Source organism: Cebus imitator, unplaced genomic scaffold, assembly GCF_001604975.1.
Source record: "Cebus imitator isolate Cc_AM_T3 unplaced genomic scaffold, Cebus_imitator-1.0 Scaffold197, whole genome shotgun sequence".
In the NCBI taxonomy this organism is placed as follows: Eukaryota; Metazoa; Chordata; class Mammalia; order Primates; family Cebidae; genus Cebus; species Cebus imitator.
The window spans coordinates 2,337,407-2,350,498 of NW_016107512.1; the positions used below are offsets into that span (position 1 = coordinate 2,337,407).

Below are 13,092 nucleotides of genomic sequence, written 5' to 3' on the forward strand. Positions count from 1 at the left end.
AAAAAAAAAAAAAAAAAAAAAAAAAACAACTTCTCTCTAGCTCTGTGAAGGGGCAGTTCAGATAATGCCTTGACCAGAATTACATGTTTTTCAGCTGGAGAATGTGAGGTGAAGCTTTGAAACCCTAAAAGTGATACGGTAATAGGGCAAGTCTGTCTCTGTACACAAAAGCAGCTTAATAAACAGTAAATTTCATACAGGTAAACCCTATTATAGCCTCAGTTCTAATCATTGGCCTATCTCTTGCATTTTGTTTTAATGTAGAAATAGTCTCAGCTTCACCATTATTCCAGCTTAATTGTAATCTGATATTAACAAGATTTCCCAGTGTGGGCCAGGTTTGGTGGCTCATGCCTATAATCCCAGCACTTTGGGAGGCCAAGGCAGGCAGATCACTTGAGGCCAGGAGTTCAAGACCAGCCTGGCCAACATGGTAAAATCCCATTTCTACCAAAAAAATAACAAAAATTAGCTGTATGTGGTGGCACACCCCTGCAATCCCAGCTACTCAGGAGGCTGAAACAGGAGAATTGTTTGAACCTGGGAGGCAGAGGTTCCAGTGAGCTGAGATCGCACCACTGCACTCCAGCCTGGGTGACAGAGCGAGACTCTCAAAAAAATTTTCCCAATACGTATCTTAAAGTTTGAGAAATACCAACCTAAAAGATACTAAAGGCCAGGTGTGTAGAGGACATTTCTTCAGCCCTAAAGTACCAATTTAAGAGGTAAGTGCTTCAGCCATCAGGGTTACTGGCATGGCCTTTTGCCCCTAACTAGATACCTAGCTTCTTAAGGCAAAGATTCTTTGTAGTGCTTTGCACATAATGGGTGCTGATATTCACTGGATGAATGTATATAGTAAAGAATTTTAAATCTGATTACCACAATTGAGACCATGAAAATGTATACACACCGTGGGAGTCTGCCTTATATACTTTTTATCCCCCTAAATGTTTCACTAATGTTGCAGAATTGTTTACTAGTTCCTGGAGATGTCTTATTCAGTACTGAAATGTGATTTTCCAAAATTTCCTTTTTAATACAGGCAAAAGATAAGTAAACTATGAACAAAGCTTTCATCTCTTGGCGATGTACAGATCAAGTTGAATAAATTAACAGTTGGGTTAACTGGCATGGAGACATAAAAACAATGCTGCAGACTTAGGTTTCACTGTATTTTCAGAGGCCCAAACTGGTAGAATCGCAGGGGTGTGGGGGGAAGTGGCTAGTAGCTGACCAATAAAGACAGTACCAGCAGCATACCTTATTTTCTTGGGAATGCCAGCCATGCCCTGGCACACTGGCAATGGGTCTATGGAGGGGATAGCAGGCAGGCATGCAGAAGTCAGTACCAGGTGAAAACTACAGTACCTTTTTGCTGAATATAGCTTTTCCTTCCTCAGCTGTTTGTCAGCAGCTCTATAGAGGAAGTAAACAGCTTAGACCCTAATACAGGAGGAAATTGTTTAACTACAGGCTTCTTAGTAGCAAGTTAAACCAATTATATTTTATAAAACAGCCTGAGTGGTAGGGAAGCTATCACTTTAATACTCTAGAGGCGGAATGCCACATAGGACTCTGAGTCACATACTTATTTTACCAGAGTCTGCTCAAAATGCAGTCTCTATTTACAGTTGACTTTGGGCCCTATTTATCTACTCATAAATGTCAAAATCAAGTAGTCTGAACATAGGAGCAGTGACTAAGGTTTGGTCACGTGCCCCTCATTGTTCCAAGAGTAATTTAAGCTATATAGACTTGAAAAGTGTAGGATCAGATTACCTTTTGTCTCTAAATTCTACTCTTCTTTAAGCAGCTGGCACCGTGTCTTTGACAGGTCGTAGAAGTGGGCTCCTTACTATTCTGACCACTAGCAAGTGGCCAACTCTTTAGATACAGGGTAGCTACCTATTTCAGGTGAAAGGTCTCAGTACTCTGCTCACTTGAACTATGCAAAACAGGCCACTATGCTTGGTTACAGTACTGAAACGCTGATCCTATGTGAAGGAGAGAAAAAGAATGGTGAATGAGATACCAGCTGGGTTCTTGACACATTCAGGGCTCAGCAATGCTGGGGTTTCCCTTGTCTCTAAACCTGAAGCGGTATCTAGCCCTGGAAGGAAGCTGAGCCTGTAGCTTAAGCATAAGCACAGTGTATTCAATAAAACATTTTTTATTCTGTACAATATATATGTGTATTTAAATATATATATACATATATATATATATATATATATGCACAGAGAAACCTCAGCCAACAAATCCCTGAGTCCATGGGAACCCAGGACACTAACAAAGGGAGAGGGAGAGTCTATGCCTAAAGAGTAGGAAATATGGCAACATCTTTCCCTTTCCTCCTGGTTCCCTGCAACAGAGGGAAGGGAACAGTCACAACAAATTACTAAAACAAGAGGGTTTAGGTGGGGCAGGAAAAAGGAGTGGGAGTGGCAGGATAGGGAACTCAGATGCCACCAGTCTGGGGATGTAAAACATTTGATCCAGCATGAAAGCCAACATGACTGCAGAGGAAAAGGACCAGACTGATGGGCATGCAGCTGGCCTTTGGTATATGCCAAGTCTTTGCTTGGTAGCCCCACACCTGGGCCAGCACAACAAATAGCACCTGTGGGGCCTATGAGCTGGGAGGGGGTGGGGGAGACGGGGACTGGGGAAGTGGCCCTTGAATGAAGGATAGGGAGATAAAGCTGAGGAAGAGGCCTCAGGCCTCAGCACAGGGTAGGAGCACTACCATTCACTGTCCCTGTGCCATTCAGATTCTGGGCCACCACCACCAGATGGCCAAAAGCAGATACCTCTGTCCACAGTCAGGTAGAGATGGGCAACTTACATGGCCTTGAAAAGAGGTACAGAAAAAGGAGTGCTTTTGAGGTCCACCCCTTGTGTGATGCAGAGACCGCACCAGCAAAACGCCCAGTCCTAGTAGTGGGGCAGAGGAACTGATGAGTAGATGAAGTCAGCTCCAGCAGACAGGCCACAGGGTTGCCAGGGTTGATGAGCCAACCAGATGAGCACACAGCTTCTGAGCACCGCCCTGAATCCTGTCTTTTCCCTCAGGACTGCCCTTCCCTGGCCACACCAAGTTTGGCACCTCTCCAGAAAGCTGGCAGGCAGCAAGTGGCAGACAGCACTCCTCTCTCCCTAGCCTATTAACACACAGAGCCACCAATGGTGGGGCAGCATGGCCGGATGTCACCTTATATATTGTAGGGACAGCAATAGAACTGTCCTTGCCTGGAGGATTCAGAAGCCCATGTTGGCCTGGGCTTCTCCTGCTGCAATGGCTTGTACATCAGTGACATGGCCGATGCCCTTGGTGACACCCTCCCGGAACAGCAGTTTGGCGCCCACCTTCAGGTACTCTGGGTGTTTCAGGAAGCGGAATCGTACCACTGCCTTCTCCCCTGTCCGCAGTTTGTCCTGCAGCAGATAAGTGGTCACTCCCCTGGCCAGTGCCTTCCGTCCCATTCTCTGCCAGCTTTGTCTCCACCCTCCAGGGGCCTATCAGGCCGCTACCCACCCGAAGTGGGGCTTTATTCCCATTGTGGGATCAGGGAGTTCTCTGCCAGTCTAGGGTAGGCCTCCCTCTTTTCTGACCTTTGGAGAAATGGAAGCATGGCCAAGTCCCTCTCACCTTGGCATGGATCTTTTCCACCACTGCCGTCTGACGTACGTTGCCCACATGTACTGTCACCTGGAATCCTCGTCGGAAGGTGGTGGCATGGAACAGTAGGACTATCTCTGCCTCGAACACTGAGCAGATGGTAGGATTCATCTCTGGGCTCACCATCACCATGCCCTGGGGAGGAACAGACCCCAGGCCCAGGAAGGGCAGCTCTAACATTAGACTCTCCCTCCCCAGCCACCCCCAAGCACTTTATAGCTCCTGAATTTCCTCTTCCTCTACACAACTCCAAACACAAAGACCTCGAAAGACAATAATCAAAACTCTCAGAGGGAATGAGTCTTTACCCACCTCCTGTGTCCTCTAGCCCTTCTAACGCTTCATATTTTTAGGGTCGTGAACACTAAAAATAGTGTTCAATAAAAACTGTAACGCAGTGATTCATATTTAGTTACCTGCACCTCATGAGTATTCTAAGCTGTTTTTATAGTCTACGTAGCTAGACCAGAAGCCTCTTGGATCAGAAAGTGTGTTTCCTCTGAGTTTTTCTGAAGCACCCTAGATGGGTGTTCATTCAGTAGCCAGTCTCCTAGGCACTTTTCTTAGTGTTCCCTCCCCAACCTATTCACCCACCTCACCTTGCGAAGCAGTGCACGGTCAAAGTCCCCAAGCGCCAGTGTAGCAGCCTGACCAGCTCGCAGCACACGACAGGCAGAGCGGTTGCGCTGGATGCTGCATACTCTCAGCTCCAGGAAGCAGCCATCATCCGTGGGGCCCACCACCAGCTGGTCCCCCTCACGGCAAATCCCACTGCAGCCCAAAGGGCAGGTGGCACAGTGTCAGCCAAGGTCCCCAAACCTACTTCTCTATTAGGATCACCCAGAGCATTCCTTCCCGTCTAGGGTTGAGTCCCTCAAGTGGGGAAGAACAACCCTAAATTCTGACTTGGATGTAACAGGGATGACCGCCAGAGTTCAGAATCAGAAGACTAACTTCAGAAAAGACCAGTAGTGATGGCGGACAAAGAGGCACTTGCTGGTTTGACAACACTGAACACCTAATCCCTGAAGGGGCAAGTTATCCCCTTAGGTTTCATTCTCTGCTTAGCAGTTTTACGCTGGGTGCAGTGGCTTACACCTATAATCCCAGGACTTTGGGAGGCCAAGATGGGTGGATCACTTGAGGTTCAAGACCAGCCTGACCAACATGGTGACAACCCTCCCTCTACTAAAAATACAAAAATTAGCCAGGCATAGTGGCAGGTGCCTGTAATCCCAGCTACCCAAGAGGCTGAGGCGGGAGAACTGCTGGAAACCAGGAGGCAGAAGTTGCAGTGAACTGTGATCACATCACTGCACTCCAGCCTGGGCAACAGAGCGAGATTCCGGCTCAAAAAAAGAAAAAAAGAAAATCTTGGCTGGGTGCAATGGGTCACACCTGTAATCCCAACACTTTGAGAGGCAGAGGCAGGCGGATCACAAGGTCAGGAGTTCGAGACCAGCCTGGCCAACATGGCGAAACCCCGTCTCTACTAAAAATACAAAAAATTAGCCAGGCATGGTGGCCTGTAATCCCAGCTACTGGGGAGGATGAGGCAGGAGAATTGCTTGAACCTGGGAGGTGGAGGTTGCAGTGAGCTGAGATCACACCACTGTACTCCAACCTGGGCAAGAGAACAAGACTCCATCTCAAAAAGAGTCTTAAGTGACCTCTCTCATTTCCCTATGTGAGATGATGTCAGTTGAATACACTCTATTTTTCTTCCTGGAGCCCAAGACCCACACTTCTCTCTCAGGGGCCTGGAGATGCCCAATAGGCAGCAATACTGTTTCTTCCTTCCAAAGCCAACAAACTACCTTTCTCCAGCTCTTCTGATAGTGAAAACCTAATCTGCAAACAAGCTCATCCTTTAAATGGGCTCCGTTCACTTCCAGGGTCTCCTCCTTTGGGCCAGGATGTCTTTGAGTATACGGGTAAGGACTGAGGGGGGAGGGGTAGCAAGCAAGACAATTCACCTGGAAAGTGTCCCTCCAACAACAGTCCCCACCTCTGGTACTGTGTAGATTTCATCTACCTGAAGCCAAAGAAAATGCTATCAGTGGCCTGCCAAGTAGGGATGGTGGGTCCAAAATCTCTAAACAGACTCTGGGTTTGGTCTGAATCAGCCCCTCCCTGTTCCCCAGCCTACTAGCTGTTTGGGCAGTCAACTACCTGAAACTCTGTCAGCTGCTGCATGAGTTCCTCCTGCTCTTTGCTGTTGGTGAGTGGCGGCAGAATATTCAGAAAGACTTTGAGGAGGTCCAGACTCTCTCCAGACACACTGGACAATGTGAAGATGGGGGTGACACTGTAGAAGGAGGCATGGAATGGACAGATGAAGACAGTTCTAACAGGAGGCAGAGGCCAGAGCCCCATACGTGGAAAAGTGAGCTTTGCTGTTGGCAGCTAGGGGCCCCTCTGTCCTGCTGACAAATGGCTCAGGAACTCTGGGCCTTCTTGTGAGCCAGCCAAGCAACGTTGCACGTGAAGCCCATCCCAAAGCCCAAGGGAAACAGCAAATGCCTGGTATAGCACGTCATCCCCATGGTCCCAGCAATGCTCCAGCTTGGCTCAGGGGAAGAGTCAGACCCTTTAGCAAAATGCCCTTCCACGATCCCAAGCTGAAAAACCCGCTGAAATAAGCCAGAACTAGTCTGGCCCTGGAGGAGTGGGATATCATACTCCTAGGCCCTGGGCCCTGTGGCAACCTTCCTAGTGGATCAGGGCTTTAGAGTCAGGTGGGCTTACTTGGGTGACTGGGCAAACTGCTGGGCAGCAGTGACGGCATCATCCTCAGAGGTGACCAGCATGGGGACCTTGTGGCAGCCAGGCTGCTTGAGGACCCGCTCCAGCTGGCGTACTGTCCTCTCCACTGTGGTCTTGGCACACAGGTCGATCTTGCTGACCACGATGAAGAAGGGCACTTTCAGGGCCAGGGCCAGCCCCAGATGTTCCCTTGTGGTGCCAGCTGCCTCAGAAGGACACCAGGCAGCAGGAGAGAAGAGTGAGAGTGAAGAAGGGAGGAGAGGGAAGAAGAGGAGCGTTGGTCTGTCTCCCAGATTTGAGGCCCAGGGTAGGAGAGTCGGCACCCCCCTTCAGCCCTGTCCCTGCCCTAGTGCCTCGTACCAATCCCAGTGTTGGCACTGACGAGGAGCAGGGCGCAGTCAGGGCAGTATGATGTGAGGCCAAAGATGGTGGTGTGTAGGTACTTATGGTGGCCTGCCAGGTCGATGAAGGTGATCATCTTGGAGCTGCTCTCACAGATCTCTTCTGCCGTCCGTGAGTCGCTGTAATTCACCACCTGGCCCAGGGCCCAGGGCTCTCAGTGCCCCCTGCCAGCCCTTCCAACCCTTTCAGAGTTGCCAGGACTTAAACCATTCCCTGGGTGACCCTGCCTTTTAATCCTGACCCCATTTTTTATTTAATTCAGTTGATTCCCCATTTATTTCCTAAGAGGGACAGAGCTTGTTCACAGTCCCCTCAGGGCATTCATCTATACTATTTCAAAAAGTCTCCACACTGCCCCCATCCTATATCCTTCACTACACCATCCCATCCTGAGTCTGGTCCCACTGGGTCCCATTGATCCCATGCACCTCTCCCTTGCTGTTAAAGCCCAGGATCTCGAAGCTGATGCTGGAGGTTCGGCCAGATTGAATCTCATGCAGGTGGCGGAAAAGGTTGAGCCGAGCCCGGCCCCGCCCATTGTCCAGCTCTCCCTGGGTCAGGACTCCAAGCAGAGTCGACTTCCCTGAGTCCACATTCCCCAGGACGGCCACACGAAGGTCTAGGAACTGTGGACGAATTGCCAGAGGTAAGGGCTCCAATTCTTCACCTCTCTCACTGAAGACTCAAGGGCAGTGATGCTCCCTAGGGAGCAAGTGATGAACTGGAAGCCCCAGGATCCCAGGCCAGGAGAGAGCCTGCCACCACAGGGCCCTTCCACAGAGTGTGGACATGAGGGACAGAGATGGGAGTGTGCTCACCTGTTGATTGTCAGGGACCTTTCGTACCAGCACCTCAGTGATCTTCCGGGGCGTGTCGCTATCATAATCCACTTCTCGCTCTCGGAGAACGGTGATGTCTGCCCCAACCCTGTCACAGCAAGGCCACATATACCTTAGTGCATTAGAGCGCCCAATACCTTAGTGCACTTCCTACTACCCTCTAATCTATTTCTCATTCACAGTTGCCTTTAAAATAATACACAAGGAGCAAAAAAGCCTAGGTCCACTGAGGAGGGGACCAGAACACTAACCCTCCCCACTTCAGCCCTTTGTCAAGAGAAGGAAAGTCCCACCTTGGCCCCCCAGGCCCTAGGTAACTGGGTATGCATGGGTCCTCCCAAGTCAGGTAAAGGAGAACTGGTGAGGAAGGGAAAACATACTTCTCTGCCATCCGGTGCAGGGTCTTGAGGGAAGCTCGCATCTCCTCCTCAGCAAGCCCCACCAGCAGCCCATTGTCCTCTACCCCAATCTGGTAGACGGCCTCACCACGTCCCTCCTGGAGCCGCCACTTCATTTGTGTCACCAGGTGCTCAAAGCGGTACTGGGATGGATTCACCAGCTTCAACTTAGAGCAAGTGGGGTATCAAGAGAAGGTGAAATCAGAGGTGTTCCTCCCAAACCCACATGGTCCCCACTGGTCCTGCTGCAAGGACCAGGACTTTCCCTCTCCACTTAAACTCCTCATACATGATCCCCTGTGATCTCCCTCCAACAGAACGAGGTACAGAGCCCTTAATCTGAACCATATCCTTAAACTGCTATAGATTATGAAGTTGGGAGGCTCTCAGAGAAATTATCCTATGATGGCAAGGACAACCTACCCAGCCCCTGCTTTTCCCCCAGCCTGGGACTCACTTTGTATTCAATGTTTCCATCTTCAGCCTGAAAAGAAACAATGAGCAGTTACCATACACTGTCCAGACCCAATCCCTACTTCCCTTCAATTCCCACTGGAGTCCAGGTAGCTAACTTGAGAAAGCAGGAAACCCCACTGGCACCTGCTCAGGCAAGTGCCTGCCAAAGGTCAGTGACAGACAAGATCCTCTATTCAGCCCCAGCACAGCCTCTAAGAAGGGAAGGCCAATAAGGACACAGGGAGTCACCCATTAAACCAGGAACAGAACTCTCAACCAACCCATTCTTTCATCACTGGCAGCACGTTCTTCCTAGATGCAAGATCATCCCTTCCTCCCCACCTCCAGGGCCTCAAACCTGCTTTTCCCAGAAGTCTACGTCTCCTCTGTGCCCAGGCTATTAAAAACTTTCTTTGCCACTGGTCTAGGAGACACCATTTCCTCCCTGCCTGCCCCTCTCAGTTGATGTCATCTAGAGTAAGAGGCTGCAAGAGGTTCTGGATCAGAGCCAAAGGGTGAGCTCAGCAACGGTCACTACAAGCCTGATGACCAAGAAGATCTAGGTGAGAGAGGAGCAGAGCTCCAAAGCTGGGGCTGAGAGAAACAGAAAAACTCAGAAAATGTAATGAAATGGACAGACTCACTATGACCTTAACTGCCTGCCCCCTAACCTTTATGATTCAGTGGAGGTGAAATCCTGAATCCACCCCACAGTCTCTTCTAGCTCCAGGTGGTAGCACAGCACAGAAGCACCCTGTTGCCTGAGACTTCTCCTCCCGGGTGCAAAGGGATATGGGATTTGCCTGTCTGGCCAGTCTGCATTTCTCTACTCCCCTCTCTGGATATTTTATCTTTCCTCTTCCCTTCCTGTCATCATTCCAACCCTTCAGGGCTCTCTGGCTCCCAGACCCTAACAGGTCTTCACTCATAATCTCCACCTCATGGTGGGTTAAGATTACTTTTTTTGGCCGGGCGCGGTGGCTCAAGCCTGTAATCCCAGCACTTTGGGAGGCCGAGGCGGGTGGATCACGAGGTCAAGAGATCGAGACCATCCTGGTCAACATAGTGAAACCCCGTCTCTACTAAAACTACAAAAAATTAGCTGGGCATGGTGGCACGTGCCTGTAATCCCAGCTACTCAGGAGGCTGAGGCAGGAGAATTGCCTGAACCCAGGAGGCGGAGGTTGCGGTGAGCCGAGATCGCGCCATTGCACTCCAGCCTGGGTAACAAGAGCGAAACTCCGTCTCAAAAAAAAAAAAAAAAAAAAAAAAAGATTACTTTTTTTTCCCATCAACAAAAACCTTCCAGAAACCTTTTAATCATTTTCCTGGGGATGGTTGGCTTCGGAAATGTGGTACAAAAATGATAGTCTAAGGCCCAGACCAATGGTTTCCAAAGTGAGGTCCTGGGGCCAGCAGCATTAGCATCACATGAGAGCTTGTAAGAAATGCAAATTCTCAGGCCCATCCTCACTAGTAAGAATCAGAAATTCCAGGCTGGGCGCGGTGGCTTATGCCTGCAATCCCAGCACTTTGGGAGGACAAGGCGGGCGGATCACCTGAGATCAGGAGTTCGAGACCAGCCTGGCCAACATGCAGAAACCCCGTCTCTACTAAAAATACGAAAATATCTGGGTGTGGTGGCGGCCACCTGTAATCCTAGCTACTCAGGAGGCCAAGGCAGGAGAATCGCTTGAGAACCTGGGAGGCCGAGGTTGCAGTGAGCTGAGATCGCATTACTGCACTCCAACCTGGGCAACAGAGCGAGACTCCGTCTCAAAACAAAACAAAACAAAAAACTGGCTGGGCTTTGGGGACCAGCAATCCAGATGGTTCTGATACATGCCAAAGTTTGATAACCACTGGCTCAGGCTGTGAGTGTGCCCGCGTGTGTGTGTGCGCGCGCGCAGAGGGAACATACTGCTCTCTTCCCGGGACTCCCCTTCTCCCTGTGGAACAAATTTAGAAGAAGTGGTGATTACTCTGCCTGCCTCTCGTCCCAGGATGCAGTATCTCTTCCTTATGGCTGCACACGCAGTTGGTCGGGGTGCTCTTCCTGAGATCCCCTCTCTCTACTTCTCTCCTGGGGTAATCTAGATCAGAAAGGGCAGTCCTCCCTCTTCACTCTTCCTCCGTGAGGTCCTGTCCCCTTAGAGTCCAGTCTCTCTGCCCTTCCTCACTGGGGTCCCGGGACCGGAAAGAGGGGTTCTCCTCCCGTGCCCCTCCTCTCTGGGTTCTTGACACCGGAAAGGGGGATTAATTATCTGGGTCCCGCCTCCCTGGAGTCCCGGGCCGGAAAGAGTGGCTCCTTCCCGCCCCACCACTTCTCAGGTGCTCACCTCGGGGGGCAGGTACGGAGGGTTATTGGCTTTGCCCCCTCTGTTCCTTCCGTTCTTCTTCTTCCCCTTCGGGCCCCCGCAGCCGCTGCTGCTGCCGGCCCCCCGAGCCTTGAGGGTTCCGCCCACGGTCGGGCCCCCTCCGGGCCGGCAGCAGCCGCCGAACAGCTCCGATACCCGCGAGTCCATCCGCCGCCGCCGCCAGCCCCCCGCCCAACCCCTCCCCCGGCCGCCGCCGCCGCCGCCGCCGCCGCCGCCCTTACTGCCACTGCCTTGTCCGGCCGGCCTTAGCAGAGCGGGGTGGGGCCCTGCATAAGCTACGCCCCCCACCTCCCTGGCCTCCCCGTCGCGTCAGAAACAGCCGCGGGGTACCACGGGATATAGAGTCCCCAGGCTTGCGAACTGGCTCAAAAGGACACGCCACCGCCCTACAACTCCCAGGAGGCGTCGCGGCGCAAGTGGCCGCGGGAGTCATCGGAGGTGTGGGGAAGAAGCGCGCCTTGGCGCGCAAAGGCCTAAGGGAATTGTAGTCTGGATTCCAGTCCCCGCGCTCTGAACGGGTCTTACTCTAGGGCTTTAGGGGGTTCAGAGCCTCGCGGCCTGGGGTGGGGACGCGAGGACACCAACGTCAAAGACCTTACATCAGAATCGAGCTTTGTGGGCGCTCCGGGGTTCCCTTTAGGGCAGATCCTAGACAACAGGTTTTGGACCCCGAGAGCTGCAGAACTGAGGGCTATTGGTGCCGCCAGCCTGCTGGCTCCGCCTCTGCCTCAGTTTCTTCCCCAATAGCCCGCGTGCCGCTGGGATGAGTCAGGACGAACGCCAGGGCGGAGGCGGATGGTGATTAGCCAAATTACGGTTGTTATTGTTGCAATGATTATGCCACCTTTACATAGTAGTCACCGCTTTATTACCAGGCTGGCATCATCCAGGGGCTGGTTTTAACAGCCGGAGGCACCGCGGTGGCCCCGACACGAGACCCGAACCCGTAAACCAACTTGCTGCCTTCAGGCTGCAAGCATACCTAAAGCAAGTATTCCTCCTCCCGTTTGTTTTGAAGCAGAGCTAATTGAGACGAACGGAGTTTGGTTTTAAACGGCCAAGACTGTAGGAGGGGCCTGGCCCCTACTTCGGGCGGGGCTGGAGCTCTTTACATCAACCACCACTAGGGCGGGGATGTGGCCGGGAATAGAAACTTGGCGTGGGGCCTCAGGTGATCGTTGACTTTTGACTTTCTTGCGAAGCCATCTCCTGCTCTTTAATGCTATTGTATTCTACAGAGTACACACATGCAGCGACAGAAACCAGTGCACAGAACACCAGCAAGGCAGGATGGAAAAGCAGTTATGTTGCTGAGCTGCGAGTCAGGACGCCAGGGCTCAATTGACAGCCCCATGGCTGTCTCATTACTCACCACTCACAGTGTGTCCACTTCCCCTCTCTTCTTGAACTGCGAGGTGCTCATACACGATTAAGAAGTTAAACAGACGGGCGCGGTGGCGCGTGCCTGTAGTCCCAGCTACTCAGGAGGCTGAGGTGGGAGATTCGCTTGAGCCCAGGAGTTCTGCGCTGTAGTGCGCTATGCCGATCGGGTGTCCGCACTAAGTTCGGCATCAATATGGTGATTTTCCAGGAGCGAGGACCACCAGCTTGCCTAAGGAGTGGTGAACCGGCCCAGGGCGGACACTGAGCAGATCAAAACTCCCGTGCTGATCAGTAGTAGGATCGTGCCTGTGAATAACCAGCACTCCAGCCTGGGCAACATAGCAAGACCCCGTCTCTTAAAAATAAAATAAAATAAAATAGCTTTGCGCAGTGGCAGTATCGTAGCAATGAGGTTTATCCGAGGCGCTATTATTGCTAATTTAAAACTTTTCCGAATACCCCGCCATGACGACTTGAAATAATAGTCGGCATTGGCAATTTTTGACAGTCTCTCCAGAGACTGAATTTAAAAATAAAATAAAATAAAAATAAATATTAAAAAAAAAAAAAGTAAACAACTTGGCCGAGCATGATGGCTCACGCCTGTAATCTCAGCACTTTGGGAGGCCAAGGTGGGTGGATCACCTGAGGTCAGGTGTTCGAGACCATCCTGGCCAACATGGTGAAACCCTGTCTCTACTAAAAATACAAAAATTAGCCGGGCGTAGTGGCACATGCCTGTAATCTCAGCTACTCAGGAGGCTGAGGCAGGAGAATCGCTTGAACCT

General features: G+C 51.2%; 1 protein-coding gene and 1 non-coding gene across 3 annotated transcripts; one reads left to right on the top strand and one right to left on the bottom strand.

Annotated features, from left to right (window-relative positions):
- Positions 1 to 1,015: 1,015 nt before the first annotated feature.
- On the bottom strand, positions 1,016 to 11,179 carry GTPBP2 (GTP binding protein 2). Of its 2 annotated transcripts, XM_017547373.2 has the most exons (12): positions 10,883 to 11,169; positions 8,545 to 8,571; positions 8,070 to 8,254; positions 7,669 to 7,777; positions 7,279 to 7,476; positions 6,809 to 6,983; positions 6,431 to 6,650; positions 5,855 to 5,990; positions 5,659 to 5,717; positions 4,282 to 4,453; positions 3,653 to 3,817; positions 1,016 to 3,438 (listed from the first exon to the last, which is right to left on the bottom strand). In XM_017547373.2, the coding sequence occupies exons 1-12, from the start codon at positions 11,066 to 11,068 to the stop codon at positions 3,262 to 3,264; spliced, it is 1,809 nt and encodes a 602-aa protein (XP_017402862.1). In that variant the 5' UTR covers positions 11,069 to 11,169; the 3' UTR covers positions 1,016 to 3,261. The 2 variants fall into 2 exon arrangements, with proteins under 2 accessions (XP_017402862.1, XP_037601267.1); XM_037745339.1 differs by lacking the exon at positions 1,016 to 3,438 and having other exon boundaries at positions 3,676 to 3,817; positions 4,277 to 4,453; positions 10,883 to 11,179.
- Positions 11,180 to 12,683: 1,504 nt separating this feature from the next.
- Positions 12,684 to 12,824, top strand: LOC119473965. The gene has a single exon (XR_005203240.1). It is a non-coding gene; the product is annotated as a U4 spliceosomal RNA (small nuclear RNA).
- Positions 12,825 to 13,092: the final 268 nt, after the last annotated feature.